This window comes from Etheostoma cragini, chromosome 16, assembly GCF_013103735.1.
Source record: "Etheostoma cragini isolate CJK2018 chromosome 16, CSU_Ecrag_1.0, whole genome shotgun sequence".
NCBI lineage: Eukaryota > Metazoa > Chordata > Actinopteri > Perciformes > Percidae > Etheostoma > Etheostoma cragini.
This window is the reverse complement of record NC_048422.1, coordinates 9,444,885-9,463,999: the sequence shown is the minus strand read 5'-3', so window position 1 is coordinate 9,463,999 and position 19,115 is coordinate 9,444,885. Positions and strand designations below refer to the sequence as shown.

Genomic DNA, 19,115 nt, shown 5'->3' with positions numbered 1-19,115 from the left:
AACCAGTGATTTTCTTGCTGCTGTTGAGGCACTGCTATTATTTCGAACACAACTGTATATATATATATATATATATATTTTTTTTTTTTTTGGAAGATGAAACCATGTAAACCTATTCTGGTACAACCTCAAAATACAATAATGAACCTGAGAATGAGCATAATATGGGCGCTTTGAAAACAAGTAAACCAATCAGACCTGTATGATCACATATGGGAGCAAGAAAGAGGAATGAGAAGATGAATTGATCTGGTATCAACTTATCAAAGTTTTAACAGGTAGTCACTATTCAATATCGTCTACCCCGCAACACCTGATGGCACCACATCACTGTCTGTCCAATTTGGATTTGTTACATGATCACCTGTCATCCAGTTAGTGTCTCTTATTGACACGTGCAAAGGGGGGATAATTTTTCCCCTTTCTATGTGTCAGTGAGAGACCCAACTGTACATGTTTGTGATTTCATTCTACCACTTTGGAATGAAACGCCTCATGTTTACCATCTGTTTTCTTTTTATATATTTATTTTTCATCCCTTTTGCACTTTGTGTGTGTGTTTGTCTGTGTATGTCTGTAGTAATTGCTCAGATCTATGGGGTCTAGGCTCAGGCCACACAATAGAGCAGTGGGACTCTACAGGAATGTACGGATACCATGACTACGGCAGGTGAATATACTCACATGCACTCAAACACACAATGAGATTATCAATTGCTCTACATCTTGTCATGCATTCATAAAATATTCATCTGTCTTTCTATAATCTGCAGTATCACTACACACTGGTTTTTCTAGCCCGTTTCTCTTTTATTAAGATCATTGAAAGACTTTGAGACTGTCTGAAATGTAATTAATGGAGCTGTTTTTGACTTGCAATAGCTAGAAGCTGTGCCATCAAAGCTGCAGGTTGTAACTTTGATAAAAAAACAAAAAAAACAACCTTTTGTCATATTTGATTGAACTGTCACTATATCCTGACAGCATTACCTGAGCCAGATAATCTGGTAATCCTCCTGGTGCTCCTAATGGCATAAGGAAAACAACCAAATAGAGCCGAGGATTCTGAGACGTCAAATAGTCGATGCAGTAACAGAATCTTGATTCATATTTCATCAGCCTTGCCTAGTTTGACAGTTTTTTATCACCGTTCACAAGCTGATATTGGCACTGCGTGAGAGACTCCTCGGATCTGATTGGTTGATAATCTTCGGACTCGACAGAAACTTGCAAATGAGATTAGGAGCGCTAAGTTGAGGCGGAGGGCCATGATTTCTTTATTTTTTAACATATATCTGTCTCATGTAAATATGAATATTTTACTAAAATTTACCTGCTGAATCTTTAAGTACAGCGTTTGAGAGATGTTCACTGCCTGTGCAGATTAAGTGGTAGTATTGATTGCTCATCAAAATACATTAAAGTGTAGTTTCATGGTAATTTCCATAGAGATGCTTTGTCTATAATAAAAATGACTTTCTGTAAAACTAGGTTAGTCAATTATAGGCTTGAATTACAAAGGAGCAGAAAAGATGGCATCTGATCAGAAACTCTGATCGTACATGGCTCTTTCCAGCTAAAAAAATAAAGTTTTTAAACAAAAGCAGCGTCCCGAACTCCACTGGTTGGCGAGTCAGTAGCCTTTCTTTTTTACCAAACCAGAAACTGAAGAAAGCTCAGCTAATCTTTTGGCATCCCTCTCAGTTTATAGAACACACTACTGAGCTTTTAACTATCCTCTTAAGGTCACTGGATGGGCGTCTTCAGGTCTCCCATCGCAAGGGCCTACCTCATGTCATCTACTGCCGCCTGTGGAGATGGCCAGACCTCCACAGTCACCATGAGCTCCGGGCCATCGACTCCTGCCAGTTTGCCTTTAACCTAAAAAAGGATGAAGTGTGTGTCAATCCCTACCATTACCAGAGAGTGGAGACGCCAGGTAAGGATCCATGAGAATCGTGTGTTTCTATTTAATTGCTGTTTGGGGTGGCAGTAGCTGAGTACGTGCAGAAAGTACAGAGTGTGGATTGGTTGAGCTGGCCGCCCACTCACTCTTACGTCTCTCCATTACTGCATGTATAGGTCCTGAGCATGTGTGTGTAATTTAGGCCTGTGTGTGATTACTAACAAAGTGTGTACACATAGGGTCAGTTGTAATTTCCCCACTGGGGATTAATAAATAGATTAAAAAAAAATCTTGAGTACTGCTGGCTGGGACCTCAAATGTGCCCACTAATAGGTCAATAATGACATTGATCATGACAACTGAAAGAGTTATAAATAACTTATAATAATAATTATAACTTAAATTTGTATTGGTTTATGTAGTGGAATCCAGTCTAGATTAGAGATGTCCCGATACCAGTTTCGGAAAAGCCTCCGGTACTGCCTAAACTGCTGGTATTGGTTTTGGCAAGTAGTTAGAGAGGCAAGTTTAAGCATCAAAGAACGTTCTATGGCATTCTTTCTCTGTATGTATTAGTTTGTTTTACAAAGCGTTTATTCCTTCAAACCTTTGTCTATTTTCAGACTTTATTTTCAAAGGTCCATATCTGTTTTATATACAAGGTCAAAGGTCCGGAATGATTGTTGAAAAGCAACTTACACTGATTAAACTTGAATTGAACTTGCAAGCTATACGTTCGTTAGGTAATTCAGTTTTAAGGCAGTCAAAAATGAATTGGTAAAAATTACTTCCAAGCCCGGTGGCCATCAAGTGGTATTTCAGACTGGATGTGCTGTGATGGTAGCTCAGTTCACATCAACAAAACACACAGATCACTTTGGTCTTGTCAATGGAACCATTTGGCAACTTTTAAAAAGTAAACTTATCATTCAGAATCTTATTGGCGTCCGTTTGGGCTTCTCACACTATTCTTTGGACGTCTCGCAAGCACAACTGTAGTGTTGTAGTTTTTGTAGCGTTACTAGTTATTGCAACAGCAAGTGGGGAAAAACAGTAACAAGTTTGCTAGAACAAAAAGAAAAAAAATGAACGCTGTTAAAATGGTTCGCGTTAACGCCGTCAATAACGCATTTAACTGGCATTACTAGTTTAAATGTTGTGTGGAGGAGACAGATCCTCCTTCAGGGTGCTTTGGAGGAGGGTCTGGCAACAAAGGACTACAAAGGATTCAATCTGAGCCAGACTATACAACAATGACAGAAATCATATCACATCCAAAACATACTATCTGCCGATTCGCAAGTTCAGGAATCAGAACCTCTCTAGTCTAGATGTGTTTTACTTTCTTAGTGTTTTGGTGTGTGCATGAGAAGCAGGTTTTTGCTGCATTAGCACACTTGCTTAGGGGGAATAATGCATTTGATTATACAATTCAGATTTGTAAAGCAAATCATATATGCCTCCGTCAGTGACACTTCCTTATCTCTCTAGTGCTGCCTCCGGTGTTGGTGCCACGCCACACAGAGATCCTGACAGAGCTTCCTCCTCTAGACGACTTTACAAACTCCATCCCCGAAAACACCAACTTCCCTGCCGGCATAGACCCTCCTAATAACTATATACCAGGTCTGTATGCTGCGCAGGAAGCCAAAACACATTGTTCTCATTCACTTCCTACCCTAGCTTTCATACAAGCTGACTAGATATGTATATAACAGAAAGTTGGTAATTAAAGGTAAGATTATAAATGCCATCATACTCTCAACGCCTAAAGAGGACTTACAAGAACACACAGAGACCTCAGTCTTGTTTAAAATGGATTCTTATTGCTTGTTTACGTGTCTTTTTACAGAGACTCCTCCACCTGGCTACATCAGTGAAGATGGAGAGACCAGTGACCAACAGATGAATCAAAGTATGGAATCAGGTAGACTTGTAGTGTACATGCCACTGTTTATCTCACTGAAAAAACAAACACTATAAGGGATAGAAGGTCAGTTTTTACAACCTAAAATCACACACCAGCAAGAAACATAAATGATATACACGTTATTAGTAGCTTTAAACTAGGGATGAGCGATAAAGCCTAAAATCCAATTTTTTTTATTTAACCTTATTTATTCAGGGAAGCCTATCTTTTGCAGAAACGCCCTGATCACATTCACACAGTTAGACATTCATACCTGGAGCTGCCCAGTACAACCGCAGTCTGATTACTAACCTGTTGGGGTTCAAGGGCACCCCAGAGGTGGTAATGAGGGAGGGACAAGCACTGCTCTTTCACTTTCCCCACCCAGATGGTAATCTGTTGGTCTGAGGATTGAACCGACGACCTCCCGGGCACAAGCACTCTTCTCTAACCTTTAGGCCACCACTGCCTGAATATTTGCGATATACGTTGCAGCCTCTTGCGATAACGATATATAAATTATAATAGAACCAATTCAGAACAGGTCACATAGACCCAAGGAAAGCCAAATTGTTGACTTTTTTTTTTAAAGAGAAAGAAACGTAAAATGTAGTTTTGAGAACATTTAGTGCATATTGTAATACGTAAAATGTAATACTGTAATTATACAACATAATGTTGCAGATATATAAAATCCAAGTACACTAGTTGCAGAGACTTTAGTAAAAAAAAAGCTTAAATATTGTGTTTCTTTCCTTTAGTGCAAATCATTCTGAAAGGCGCTACACTTTAGTTCAAGTCAGTTCAAATGAAAACAAATGATAAAGTGCTAAATGAAAGCACAATACATTTTTTGAATAAAAAAAGATACTTGAAGTATAAGGCATATATAATCGTCCGTTACATAGTGACTTGTAAGGCTGGTGAAAGGCTCAGTGGTATGGCTCCACCACGGGTCCATTGTAACCACTTAAATCCGAAACAAAGTCAAAATAATGGATGTTGCACCGGTCTTTTTCACCAGCTCCTCCATTTCGCTTCCAGCCATGTTTACTCAAGATGACGATGATGCAATGCAGCCGGTTGGAGCTTGCGGTAGTTAAATTTCGCGGGTAGACTGCTTCATCAACATGCAGTATCGTAGTGCAATATAATTAAAATCTCTACTGTAGGTCAATTTTGTATTGTTCATGTTGCATATCATTACTATCGCCCATTACTACTTTAGTACACAATTTGCAAATCAAATGTAATTTAGATTAGAAAAAGTTGTTATGTGATTTTACTTTTTTTTCTCCCAGGCTCACCAGCAGAAATGTCACCCGGCACCCTATCACCTGTCAGTCATGCAATGGGTAAGACGATCACTTTTCTTATTTTGTTACAGGTCGATGTAAAGCTCTTAAAAGTAAACTGTAGAGCCAAGATAATACTTATTAAATTAAAAACATTGTCATTTGTGTTATTGAAAATGGACCAAAACATTTTGTCTCCAAAAAGGCCTCGACAGTTGTTGACGTGGGAAACGTGTCCTACTTGATTTATTTTCAGACCTTCAGCCAGTTACGTACAGCGAACCAGCTTTCTGGTGCTCGATAGCCTACTATGAGTTAAACCAGCGGGTCGGAGAGACGTTCCACGCCTCCCAGCCGTCTCTGACAGTCGATGGCTTCACCGACCCCTCCAACTCTGAACGCTTCTGCCTAGGGCTTCTCAGCAACGTTAACAGGAACGCAACTGTTGAAATGACAAGGAGACATATAGGTACAAACACACACACACACACACACACACTCTTCTACACACAGAGACAGTAACTCAACAGTTATTATTAGTACAGATGTACACTGATTTGTTAGAGAAAAGTGAATTGTATATTTGCAGTGAAGGAAGCTTTGGGGGTTTTGAAAAAAGATATATTGTATTATGGATAAACTGCTGAATAAACATGATCATAAACAGGCTGAAAAAGGATGAATATTTCTTCTTTATGATATGTTGTCCTCCCTTTTTCTCTTCACATCTTTCCTGGCTCCCACTCTGCAGGACGCGGTGTAAGGTTGTATTACATCGGAGGGGAGGTGTTTGCCGAGTGCCTCAGCGACAGTGCCATTTTCGTCCAGAGTCCCAACTGCAACCAGCGCTATGGCTGGCACCCTGCCACAGTCTGCAAGATACCGCCAGGTTCATACACAGAAATAGTGTTTCTTCCTTTTCCTCTATAGCAAGATGAATGCTACACAGCTGACTAAAGCCTCCGTTCTGGTTTGCTAATACCTATCTTTTGAAACTCACATCAAATCATTGACCAAATTATTTATTCTTTATTCTTTATTTATTCCATTGACCCAACATTAGCAGATTAAGGGCTGTGGTCTCTCAGTAAGAACTAGAGATGCTCGTCCATGCCTTAATTTCCTCCCGTATTGATCATTGCAATGTACTCTTCTCCTCACTCAATAAAATCCTTCACCGCCTGCAACCCATTCAAAATGCTGCTGCTAGGCTACTTACTAGATCAAACCGGTGCACCCATATCACCCCTCTACTCTGCTCCCTGCACTGGCTTCCTGTAATATCCAATTTAAATTCTCACCATAACCTATAGGGCTCTACATGGTCAGGCCCCTGCCTATCTTGCCAACATCATTCTCTGTGGAATGTGGACTGTTTTAAGGGACAAGTGAAGACACAGTTCATGCTAGCTTTTGGGTCTTTTATTTGTTGATCATTTTATCGGTTGTATTTGTACTTTATTTTAGTCTTAAACAATTTTTTTACTATGTTTTATCGTCTAAACACATTGTAAAGCACTTAGTGACCCTGTCTGTGAAAGTGGTGTATACAAAATTTGTACTTACTTACTTACTTACTTACTGGAAAAAATAACTGTATTTAGGGCTTAGTTGATGTGATAAAGGTATTTTAATTTAATTCACAATGGTCTGAAAAAGGTCTTAAGAAGCCTTAACTTTGACTTGGTAAAACCTGTAGAAAGATGGATTGAGCTCCCACTGAAACTTACCCGGCAACTTGAGGAAGAGGAACACAAATCACTACTTATTATTATTATTATTATTATTATTATTATTATTATTATTAATATTAGTGGCTTGTTAAAATATTATAACGGTCTGGATTGAGGAACATGCTATGTTTCTCACCTGAGATTGTTAAAGTGAAGCCTGAGGAGGAGCACTAATCCCTCCACATTGTGACATCTTTTCTCAGACTCTCACCCACACACTGGCTCATCTTAGCCCACGTAGCTTTAAATGAGCAGTGTGAACAGTATCCTTACGGTGGCTCGGAATTGTACTGAAATGACACAGGGACCTTGTGCGCATTCAGGGACTGGAATAGTCCGCCTGTTGGAGCATAATCACCAACATACAACACACCCAAACCTCACAATGCATCTGCTTGGTGCTTTTAAGTCATGTTAACAGAAACGGCAAAGTATAATCGCATGTTTTTGAAAACACATTCATAAAGCAAATCACAGATGATTGTTTTATTTTTTATAAGGTCCTGGAAGTATTTCCCTTTTTGTCCCCAGTCTTTTCAACCTTCTCTACCAAGATGGATAAAGGTGTTCTAGGTCTACTCTCTCTGATAGTGATGAGCGGCATATGCCTCACACCTATTTTCTTCTCCTTCTTTTTCTCAGGCTGCAATCTGAAGATTTTTAACAACCAAGAGTTTGCTGCACTGCTGGCCCAGTCAGTCAATCAGGGGTTTGAGGCAGTCTACCAACTAACCAGGATGTGCACCATCAGAATGAGCTTCGTCAAGGGCTGGGGAGCAGAGTACAGGTATGGTATGCTCTGATACACATCATTCTCTCTTAATGTCAGCCATGACGAGTGGAGGGTTGTTTGGTCAGACCGGAGAGTGACACAGTGAAATTAATCTTACGTCCTCATGTGGTGGCCATTCTGAAAAAGCTTGAGGCGACCCAAAGACTGTTGGTTGCTGTTATGTTAAATTAGATTGTGTGACATGGCTTACAGATACAGCCTCCTCCAGTTTAGACACCCTCTATGTACTCAGGTTAAGCACTGTCACATGTTTGCATTTGGGCACTGGGACAACGTTACAATTGATATAACGGCCTGTGTGGGAATCCACTGACTACAGTGATTCCATCGAAAACAGAATTGTTGCTGTTGTAAATGCTGGTGTGACTGAAGCTTAACTTCTGGATACTGTGGCTCTGACCGTTTTTTCTTATTAGGGTGTAACTTTAGTGTTATAGTTATCAAAGGTTATTTAATTGTTTTTTCACTTTAACATGTTTTTGGGGGAGAACCTTAGCTATATATGCTTATGATTGTCCTGGGCAGGTTAGCTTGCAGCTAAAAACTTGCAGCAAACCATAACATACCTTGGGCTGGTAGAGCTCATGTTGGTCCGGCTAGAGCCCAGCAAAGTCTGCAGACTCTCCAAATGCTGCTCAGTGACAACAGCAACTGTACCCTCTGCCCTGAACGCTGACTCCCAAACGAATGCCCGATGTAAAACTACAAATATCGTAGCATGAGCGTTGAGAGAAAAAAAGCACAACTGACCTGAAGTCACCAATTCTCCTACCAATCTCCCGCTCCATTGTCCCTTTACTCACGGGCTCGCTGTGGCTCAGGTGGTAGAGCAGTCCCCTACCAAAGGAAGGTTGGTGGTTTGATCCTTGGGTGCTTGGGCAAGACGCTGAACCTCGAATTGCTCCCTATGCTGCGCCATCAGAGTGTAAATGAGTGTGAATGTTTGTCTGATGAGCAGGTGGCACCTTGCATGGCAACCCCGGCCTCAGTGTATGAATGTGTGTGTAACTGGTGAATGGTTCCTGTACTATGTAAAAGCGCTTTGAGTAGTTATTACATATGCAGCACTAAATAAATGCAGTCCATTTACTCACAAACAATATAATGCAGATGCATCTTTACATGAAAACCTAGGGCATGACAATGTAAACACTATCTGAGAGGTAAAAGGTTTGTGTTAGCTTACGCATGCTGTCATCTGCACTGCATGTGTACAATCTCTATTATATTGCTCCTTTTGTTGTAAAATGTCAGAGATTATAGAGCATTTGTCTGTGTCTTTGTGGCCCTCCAACCATCCACCCAGCAAACATCTGTTCAGCTCCTGGCTGCTGTGTTGCACCCTCCCAGGGGCTAGACAGCACTGTTTGTGTTTTTTTTGGGCTTGTCCTCACTGCCCAGGGTTAAGTCGTTATTTAGCCTGTCTGGTTAGCAGTCAGTGTCTCACCAAGCCGTGCTAGACCACAGTGGAGTGAGCTGTGTTGGATCATTTGGTGATACCTGGGCAATGCAGGCACCTATTCACTTTTTAGTATTTTCTGTATATCCCTTTTTAAGAAAATTACTCTACCACTATACCTCTTAACAATTCTACCACTACTTTTCTTCTTGATCTAGGCCATTGTTTTTGTTTTTATATGTGTTTATTGAAATAACCCAGAATGTTAACTAATTTCAGCATTCAGTTAAGGGTAACGCTAACTTATTGGGACTTATTATTATTCACCGGATCCCCCAAAGTTAGATAAAGCCAAACATACCCTTCTCATCTCTGTGCATGTCGTAACTCTGTCTGACGTACCCACGGCGAGACTAGCTCAGCACAGATCCTGGAGGTACCCAGCTCCATCTAGCCTACTGCTCCCAGTAAGTGACAAAATAACGCCAAGATGTTCCTATTGACATGTTGTGAGTTGCATAGTCACAGCATGTACAAATAACAAGGTCACATGAGACACAGCCATATTCTAACCATATGCATGCTGGGGAATATATTCTCAGAAGCAAAGCACTGCTACTTCTGCTACTTGGGCGAGGTAATTTGCTCGCAGCACCTGAGATTCCCGTGGTGAGGAGCAGAGTTCCACTGGAGTTTGCTCAGAGTTGGGGTAACAATCCGCACAAGTAGCAGTGCTTCGCCTTCTGTCTCATGAGACCTTGTTATATTTAATGAGAACATGTTGGCATTATTTTGTCACTGATTGGGAGCAGTAGGCTAGATGGAGCTGGTTAGCTCCAGGATCTGGTTGAGCTAGGCTAGCGGTGGGTGCGTCAGACAACACACACGGAGATGAGAAGGGTATGTTTGGATTTACCTAACTCTGCGGGAATATGGTGAAAAGCTAAAGTCCCAAAGTACTCCTTTTAATGACTGGGATAGGAACTGGTATAAAAGTACTGAAAGAAAATACTAAAATGAAATAGAGGAGATTCTGTTATCTACAAATATTATTACAAGGTTGTTATAATATTCACAATAGGCTCACAACATATCACATGCCAAAATACTTTGTTTTTTACCCTATGATGTATGTTGTCCCTACAGACGTCAGACCGTAACCAGCACTCCCTGTTGGATTGAGCTGCATCTCAACGGCCCCCTCCAGTGGTTGGATAAGGTGCTGACCCAGATGGGTTCACCATCAGTGCGCTGCTCCAGTATGTCCTAAACGAAGTCCTGCTGCTGCCTACACAAAGTCAGTCTGACTTTTCACAACATTTGTCCTTGCCCGTATGTCCTAAGGAAGACCACCGTGCAGTCTTAAATGGTTGCACCACCAACATTTTCATTTAACAAGAAAAAAAATGATGACACAATGCACCTGCAGGACAGGAGAACGACATCACTGGTAGACAATAGTGGGATGTTAACAATGATGTCACAGTGGGCCTAATCAACTTTGGCTCTGTTGGATTAATGTAAGGATGACATTCCAGTAATCATGGACCTATTATTTGAAATCTTCCTGCAATATAAAAATGTCACAAAAAGGACCAGACTACATTCACATTTTTGGAATTTGACTCAGGCTCTGATCCAGAAACGGCTTCCCTGTCCTACTAAATGACATGGTAGTTGCTGTTTCGGGGATGCACGTGGGACCTCCTAGCTACAGGGCTGTCTCTCCAACCACTAGTCCACCTCACTGCTTCACTACCAACCTACCACAGCGCAACTTTGATTCAGCGTCAAGATTTCTGTTTACACAAGGTTGACCAAAAGTACAAAGTAGTACCACCACTCCAGACTCATGTTCAACCAAAGTCAACTCCACGCCTGGACATGAATTCTTTCTTGGATCTGGTGACCAAACTTCCATTCTGTTTTTATCTAAAATGTCCACTCTTCTCCTAAATCAGGCCTGTGCTGTTGTTATCTCAGACCTGCCGACGCTGGAGTGATGGACTTCAGCTCTGAAACGGGGTGACCACCAGGGAGAGTATGTGAACGTCTATAATTATCACATACCTGTCTTCACATGGTCAAATGCACATACACACTGTGACAAAGTCAAACCTTTTCAGTTCATACACCACTTACAGCAGATTGCTATTTATCATCTCCACTGTGATTGATGTTAATTGGTCCCAATCATCCACCACTGTACAGTGGGGTAGATGTTTTGAGTTTGGATCAGAGCTGAAACATCAGCAATTAGTAAGTAACTCTCAGTGCAAATATCCCTCTTCTTGAACTTCATGCAATCTTTAAACTTTTTTTCAGGCAGTAGTAAAGGCGTACAGATTTTAGCCCCCGTTAACCGTTTGCCCCCCCCCTTGGTTTTTGAGGCCCAGCTATTTGCACTCATTCTCTGTTTCGTCCCTTCACACTCTTACCCTCTCTTACATTCTCTACATTAACGTTGTTACAATTCCATCATCTTGGTTATGCTGGAGAGTTGGATGTCGGACTTGGACTCAATATATGTGCGTTTTAGGAATCGTAGCCTCAATGTCACCCCCTGCTGTCTAAAAGAAAAAGATACCATCATTAAGTTTCACTATGTAGATATTGCGGAAGTCCCTTGATTTTATGCTTGGACTTGCGTGGTTTCCCCATTAACATTTTTTGGTAGGAATACAAGTCCTGCTACATGGGACTTCAAAACAATTTGCTTCTACATTGTACTTGCACTGCCCCAAATTATGCACACTTAATATTGCTACAGAAAAGTTGCCTTTGATGTAAAATACAGCAAGATATGCTTTGAAATGTACAAATAGAAATGTTAACAAAAAAGCCCAATTAAAGTCATGACAATTACAAAATATATCTTCCATATTTTTTAAAGAATGTTCACTATAGAGTTTTTTCCGTGTATTGTCCTCAATTGGCTTATTAAATGGCATTTATTTGATTTTAATGTCTTGCCCCAATTTCAAAAGATAGCTGGTACCTAGTACCAGTATTTTAGCTGTATCAGTATTTTAGAGTCTAAATCTTAAGTATTTAAGCTTTAACTATTTGACAAGCTAGTTATGCTACACAGCATTTTATTTCTTTTCACATTCTTTGAGCTACATTTTTGTATATATGAATATATTTAAAAAGTCAAAGATTTCCTTCCTTTTTATTAGAATTCAATATTTTTTTAGAAAATGCCTTTTGTTTGAAAGGATCACAGCTTGATGATTTATGAAGTATGTAGCATAGGATGTAACGTTTTCACTGAATTTACCACAGTTAAAATGTGACTGAGAGTTCAAGTCCTTGTAATTACAATCCTCGTTTCTTTAAATCCTGAGTTGGCTACTAAAGTGGTAAAAGTGGCCAGCCGGTGACTCTTATCAGCTGTTATAGCTGGTGACAAAGGTAATTCCTTGCCTTACTCTTATTCATTTTTCAGCTCTATGGGTGTGACCCAAATTATGATAGTGCTGTTCCAAAGACTGAAGGCATGTATTTACAGTATGTCCTCTACACCACAGATCCACTATTATAAACCTAATTGCTGACGAAAACCTATTATCTTCAAATTTCCAGTATTGAATTTTATTGGCTTGATCGTAAAGTTTAAATTTGCCAATTTCCTTTTGGAGTTTGGTTAGTTGCAAATAGATAATTACAAATCAAGATACCTGTTTAAAAAGATACAAACTAAACTCCAATCCAGACCTTTTGGGTTATTAGGAGCTGGGTAATATAGTGTTATTTCCCACTATCAAAGCAGTTGGTATTCATTTTAGAAGCTCTGACGCTAGAAGTTGAATTTGTTGAATTATGTCTTACATTGCCAAAATAGGACATTCCAGGACGCAATGTAAAAGCTGCTGCCAATTTCAGCTCTGCAGATGTTTAATTCACACCACTCCTTTATGTATGGTTGTACACTGGTAAATTACAGTGAGCAGGTTTACATGCACTCATATTATATCCCATTCAGGGCTACTTTGCTCTTACGTGTTTCCTACCACATAATCAGAATGTCAGCACAATTATGGGCTTGTAAGTGGGACATGTAATTTTAGGTAAATTGGACAAGGTGTACACATGCCACATACTGTCCCATTCCGTACATTGTTTGACTTGTTCCAAACTGTGACTAAAACCTGACAATGGTCTTATCTTTGTGCACAGTAATGCCGATGTGCATGTACACGCATACACATGTTCTATTTGATCACTCCCTGCTGCAACATGTGGGAGAAATGCTGATTTAAAATGTGTTGTAAAACACCAAATGAAGGTTTAACGAAGGTTTAGTTAATCGTTTGATGGCTGAGACAAGACGTCTAGAAATCCTGATGGTTAATAATACACATTATCAGGATCCTGAAGAAACTTTATAATTTAGGATTTGCGTTTGATACAGACTTGATAAATGGCCTCCCCTTCTACAGGGTGATGTTCTTTACCACTTGGACCAACTAAAAAAAGATCAACACTTTTTTATTTTATTTTTATTTTTTTATCCTGCAGGATAACCTGTTTTTATGTCGGTTTGACCATGGCAAATCATGAACTATACAGTTTTTAGGAAAACCATCTCCTTTATTCATTGAGCATTTGCCTGGGTCAAATTGTTACAGTACTCATTTGTAACCAGGCTGAGACCAGCCAAATGCAGTGATTTTGTCTCTCTGTGCGTTAGTCTGTCCTGTCTTTATGCTGTTGTGTCTTTTTTTTCCAATTATTTTCAGTTATTAGGGGAAAATTTGACTGGACTTTCCCAAGGTCAGTGCACATGAAATGGAAATATAGTGTTAACTTTTAAGGTTGTTGTATCATTGCTAATCCACGTTTGTTCTATGCAGGACTGTGTTCTCAAACACATTTCCCAAAAGTGTATTTTCAGATGACAAGACATGCCGTTTTATGCATATTGCCATGGTCTAGCAAAAGCTTTTGTATCAACTTTGTTTGTTCCTTTTTAATGAGTGCCACCCAACATTGTACCCCAAATCCAACCAGCTTTTCTCACTTCTGGGGAATTCTGTTTTGGAGATGAAAGATGAGACCACATGTAGTTTTCATGTAGTCTTACTCTACACATTTTGAGGGTCCACATTCCTATTTATAGTTTGCTTTTTGTGTTTTTTTTTCTTCTTATTGTGATGACAATTGTGTATCCCCCAACAAGCATCTTTGTGATTAATTCCTAAGAAGGTGGCTTTTTGGAGAAATTGAAGTTTCTATATGTCACTGCTGATGTTATTGTATAGTTGTAGGTTTATGTTACCATTCATGCTGTTCCTTTTCCTTGCTATCAATGGAGCATATTTCATTAGACAACAAGTTGTTAGGAAACACTGATGATGATCTAGGCTTTCCAACTCTTCTACATATACAGACAACTTCTTACAGTGTACACTAATAAAACGTAAAAAAACTAAATGGTGTCCAGTGTTGAACGTCTAGTATGTGAGACAACTAAAAGTCTCTCTCTCTCTCTCTCTCTCTCTCTCTCTCTCTGTCTCTCTCTCTCTCTCTCTCTGTGTTAAACATGTACTGTACACAGCATTTTGTTGAGTCAGGTCCACACATGTGCCATGTGTACCCAAAGGTAAAGACACTTATTGCAGATACATATTTTTTATTCAACATCCTTGTTTGCATGTATAAACATTTTTTTATATATGATAAACTCGTATTTAAAGAAAGAATTTACACTTTTTGCCTCTGAAGCTGATAAAAAACAAAAGAATGGCCTTAAAATACGAGTCCATGTTTCTCTACATTCTAATTTAAAATGTCCATTTAACATTTTGTTATGTGTTTAATGTTTTTGTGTTTGTTTATGTTTGTCAGATCTGCCAAAGGTGGGCTGGTAGAGGGCGGGACCATTATTAGTAGCCTATAGAATACATCCATGGGCGGGGTTAATCAATTAATTCAGTCAGCAGGTGTGGTAAGACGAAGTTGGAGAAACTTTTCGCGGGCATTTGAACTGACATTCGGATTTAGCTAACTTGCAGTCCTTGCTAGAACTGTTTACCTCCCATTTGTAAAGAACTCAGTGTTCAAGCAAATGCCATGCTTACGTCTTCGGACTGAGTTTAAGTTAGTTAAGTTAAGTTCAGTTTTACACTTGAAGAAAAAACACGTCTGTGCTGGCTGCTGCTTTTTGTGGTCCTGGTAGGCTTACCGCTAACTTTGAGGTAAGCCCAAAACAACCCAGTGTTAGCAAGACTTCTCTCATTCTAACGCAGGAGCCCTTAATCCACGTTAAAACCCGACATACTCAAACAGTTTATGTTAAGGGAGACCACACAGCCCTCTAAACACATACTGCAGAGGGCTGTCTGTCATTTAGCTTTTTATTAATAACAGAAAATTATAACCCAAAACGTCACGGTAGTAGAACACACACTACACAAGCTGTCCGTTTTATCCACATATCCTTAGTAGTCCGAGTTTGTGTGGCTGTCATGGCCTTATGATGTTATTGTGATTGCACACAGAAATAGCTTAACAGTGGTTCAATAACAATTCTATTATAAACAGCATCAGAAAAAGTCAGTTTTATTAATAGTTATAAATACATATGTCAGCTTGCCTCTGCATGTTTAGTGTAGAGATGCACACAAATATTGTGCACTAAAATGTGTGTGCCTTGCGCTGTTAAATTGCGTAAAGAGATGCACAATTTAGGAATTATCATTATTTCATTTTATACAAAAAATGTAAGGTTCAAGATGTAGGCCTACAATTGAATGCAATTTCTAAAGATGGATAGATATTAATGTAACAACAAGGTTACCACAAGTCACAGTTGTAGCAGCAAGAGTGGAGGTTATGTTTTTATATGTGATACACTTTAAAGGCCAGTAGAGGGAGGTAGAAGCACATACATGTCTCTTTTGTCTGTCAGTGTTTAGCTTTACGCAAATTGTTATCCTGTTATGTTTATTTTGGTTGTATCGATGTGTTTTTTCCAGAATTAGTGAAGATAAACACTTGGTTTCTGATAAACCTAATCTTGCTGATATTCCACGTCTAAGACTCACATTTATGATTCCATTTTACACACACACACACCCCCCCCCCCCCCCCCCCACACACACACACACACACACACACACACACACATACCAGATTGCAACACCAAAACAGTAATTGATAAATAACAAACACATAAAATGTTAATTTCACCCTCTGAATAATTTAGATTTGTTTACTGTCAGTGAGTGAAGCCTCTTTCCCTCCCTTTTGTGTGCAGTGCAGCAGGCTACTTATTGAAATGATGGCCTTACAGTTAAACATCTCAGAGACATTAAAACACATTAAAAACCATCGCGGTTAAGAGGTTCAGTGGACTGAGAGGGAACAGTCTTCGAGAGTGAAGAGACTGTGTCTGTATGTGCGTGTCTATGGCCATTCACATTAGGTGACTTCATTAAGATGCAAATGTACCAAATTTAGCGAAATGGCTTATTTTTATCTGCGGCCCCTGGATGGATTGATTTGTGGAATTCTACTCATCCCTTTGGAGGGGCACAGCCTTTACATTTTGTTTGTATGTCCAATAGGGCTGGGCAATATGGAGAAAATCAAAAATCACAATATTTTTGACCAAATACCTCAATATCAATACTGCAACAATATTGTAGTGTTGACAGTTGGTGCTAACATAAAATATTTACACGAGATTAGTAATCCTCAGTAATGTGGATATAATGACTAAGTGGGTAATTCCAAATAATACAATAGTTAGTAACAATAGTTACAGTCTGGTAAGTTCAGAAAATGACATCATTTTACTGTAATGTAGCCTTTAAAACCAGGAAAAGACACCAGTTATGCCATATTACAATATCCAAAATCTAAGACAATATCTAGTCTCATATCACTATATTGATATAATATTGATACATTGCCCAGCTCTGTCTACGCACAAATACTCCACGCATATGCATCTGCGTTAGTGCACCCATTGCTACTGTATGTGTGTGCAAAGTATGTTTTTGCCTGCCAGAGTGAGTACACTCTTTGTAAGTGACCCGCTTGTGCTCCATTACCAGAGCATCATTAAGCTGTTGTTGTTGATGCTCGCCCTCCTTCCTTATGGTTTGGCCTTGGAGCTCATCCCTTCCCCTGAGCCCTATTACAGTACAGAGCAGTAAGCATTTCCCAAACAAATTAATACTATATCCGGAGTGTACCTAAACTTTCTGGAAGTGTAATATAGACTGGTAATGGTGGCAGTCATTTTTATCTCTTGTGGTTGCAGAACGGATTTCAGTTTACGTTTATGTTTCTGAATGTTTTAAAGACACAAGCCCGTTAATTCCGGTGACTGTGGCGTCTGCTTTATGGGCTGGATATCGATTGGACGGGCTGTAACCATGCTGTCTCGTGCAGCGGCCGCAAAAGCAAAATGCTCTCCATAACTATGAGAGTAATTCAGGTTGGTAAATTACAGACATATACATATTGCAACAGTGAGCTTACACCAGCCTGTTAGTCTACAGCGTATTATGGATTTCAGATGAACATAAGGTTGGCTGAATCAGAGATTGATGGCAGGTTCAAATGTCTCTGCTGCTAAAGAAGACAATATTTCTGTCAATATCCTATCACATTCAGAGTGTGATTATGGGGTTTTGATTGGACTCTGTGTTGAAGAAATGAGAATGGGATTGTTGTTCTTATCAGTTCTGTTTCAGCTTCAGCTTTGGATCAGATCCTCTTCTTCACTTCCTCTGCTGTCCTGCTCATCCTGACTCACACATTTCAGTGACGACATTGATTTGAATTCTGTGCTTCATGTGCAATGTGTTGGTGACTATTATCTGTTGGTATCCATCTCTCTGTCTTGATGTCTGTATATGTAAGGTAAAAATTGTATCTGTCACACGCGGGGAGAATTAAAAAAAACCACGCACTCACACATGTAACTCTTCCTTTTTGTTATCTTTGATTCCTGGTGACATAGCAACGTAGGTCCTGACATACGATCGGAGCGTTGACCCCAGGCTGTCATCTATCATTGATATGACTTTTGTTTGTGACGTTGTTTTGTGCCGTCTGACGTCCTGGGGTAAGGTTCCTCCAAGGGTTCCTTACATTTCACCTACCTGACCCCTACATTCTAAACCTTGTGTGTGTATTGGTGTGTTGGTGTGTTTCTTTCCTGGACAAACTCTCATTACTTCTTGGCTGTAGGTCTTAGAAAGGCACTTGTGTGTGTATGTGTGTGTTTTGGAGCCATAGGATCTGAAGAGAGGGTAATCATGTATAAGTTATGTCAACTAATTAAGACTGGGCCCTAACCTATGGCTGACCCTGAGGAGATAACAATGCACCATCTAAAAGCCTTTGTACTTGCAGAGCTGTGGCCTCTTGGCCACACTAGAGTGTTAGATGTCCTGTGTGTGTGCTCTGGCTGGCTGGTAGTGCAGGGCTACCTCGGTCTGGTAACTGGAGCACAAGGAGAGAAGAAACGAGAGAGCAAAGAGAAAAGGACAGCGGAGGGGTGAAAGAAAGAAAGTGCCTCTTCAGTGAAAGAAAGTAAGAGAGTCAGAAGCTAGCCCATGTAATTAGGCCTAAATGAGTTTTCCACTGACTCAGTGGGTCGTAGCGATGCTTCACTGGGACAAAGATAGACTGGAGGTCAGGGAGTCATGGAGTCAGGGAGACGGGGCTTGCTGTAGTCCTATGAAGAGAGAGGGGGCGCAGTAAGGAATGCTGGAACTGCAGGAGAGATGCACCATACCAGTCGTATTACTGTTGATGCTTTAAAGTTGTACAAAGAGAGATTTTATTGGCTAAAACATTCATTTTACCAGCTTTACTTTGTGGAGCTGCATTAAGAAAACCTTCCCATGAATTTCTTAATTTAAGGTGTTACTCCCTGAAAGTGATTTCAATTTTAGCAGCTAATTTGACTCCTTTTCAGGACTGTGTGAGCAATGTCCTCGGACTGTCTCTTTTCTTTCAAAATAGGCCTTTTTCACGATATTCTTAGAGACAAAAAGTCAGCTATGTATACTGTTTATTCCTTTAATTCTCAGGATGCAAGAGCAACAGGTGTGCTTC

The 19,115-nt window shown here is 39.9% G+C and overlaps 1 protein-coding gene and 1 long non-coding RNA gene across 4 annotated transcripts in view; one reads left to right on the top strand and one right to left on the bottom strand.

Moving 5' to 3' along the window:
• Window positions 1–13,525, top strand: part of smad2 (SMAD family member 2) — a 21,195-nt gene extending 7,670 nt beyond the window's left edge. Inside the window, exons 3-11 of one of the 3 annotated variants that reach the window (XM_034896414.1) lie at window positions 581–670; window positions 1,746–1,939; window positions 3,398–3,532; window positions 3,759–3,821; window positions 5,117–5,170; window positions 5,367–5,579; window positions 5,862–5,999; window positions 7,486–7,630; window positions 10,182–13,525. In XM_034896414.1, coding sequence (XP_034752305.1) covers window positions 581–670; window positions 1,746–1,939; window positions 3,398–3,532; window positions 3,759–3,821; window positions 5,117–5,170; window positions 5,367–5,579; window positions 5,862–5,999; window positions 7,486–7,630; window positions 10,182–10,305 — 1,156 coding nt within the window. In that variant the 3' untranslated portion in view covers window positions 10,306–13,525. Of the gene's footprint in view, window positions 1–580; window positions 671–1,745; window positions 1,940–3,397; window positions 3,533–3,758; window positions 3,834–5,116; window positions 5,171–5,366; window positions 5,580–5,861; window positions 6,000–7,485; window positions 7,631–10,181 lie in introns of all 3 variants that reach the window. The other 2 variants (XM_034896413.1, XM_034896415.1) reach the window with 2 other exon arrangements.
• LOC117959344 lies at window positions 4,144–11,742 on the bottom strand. The gene is made up of 3 exons (XR_004659922.1): window positions 11,731–11,742; window positions 6,638–6,642; window positions 4,144–4,284 (listed from the first exon to the last, which is right to left on the bottom strand). It is a non-coding gene; the product is annotated as an uncharacterized LOC117959344 (long non-coding RNA).
• Window positions 13,526–19,115: the final 5,590 nt, after the last annotated feature.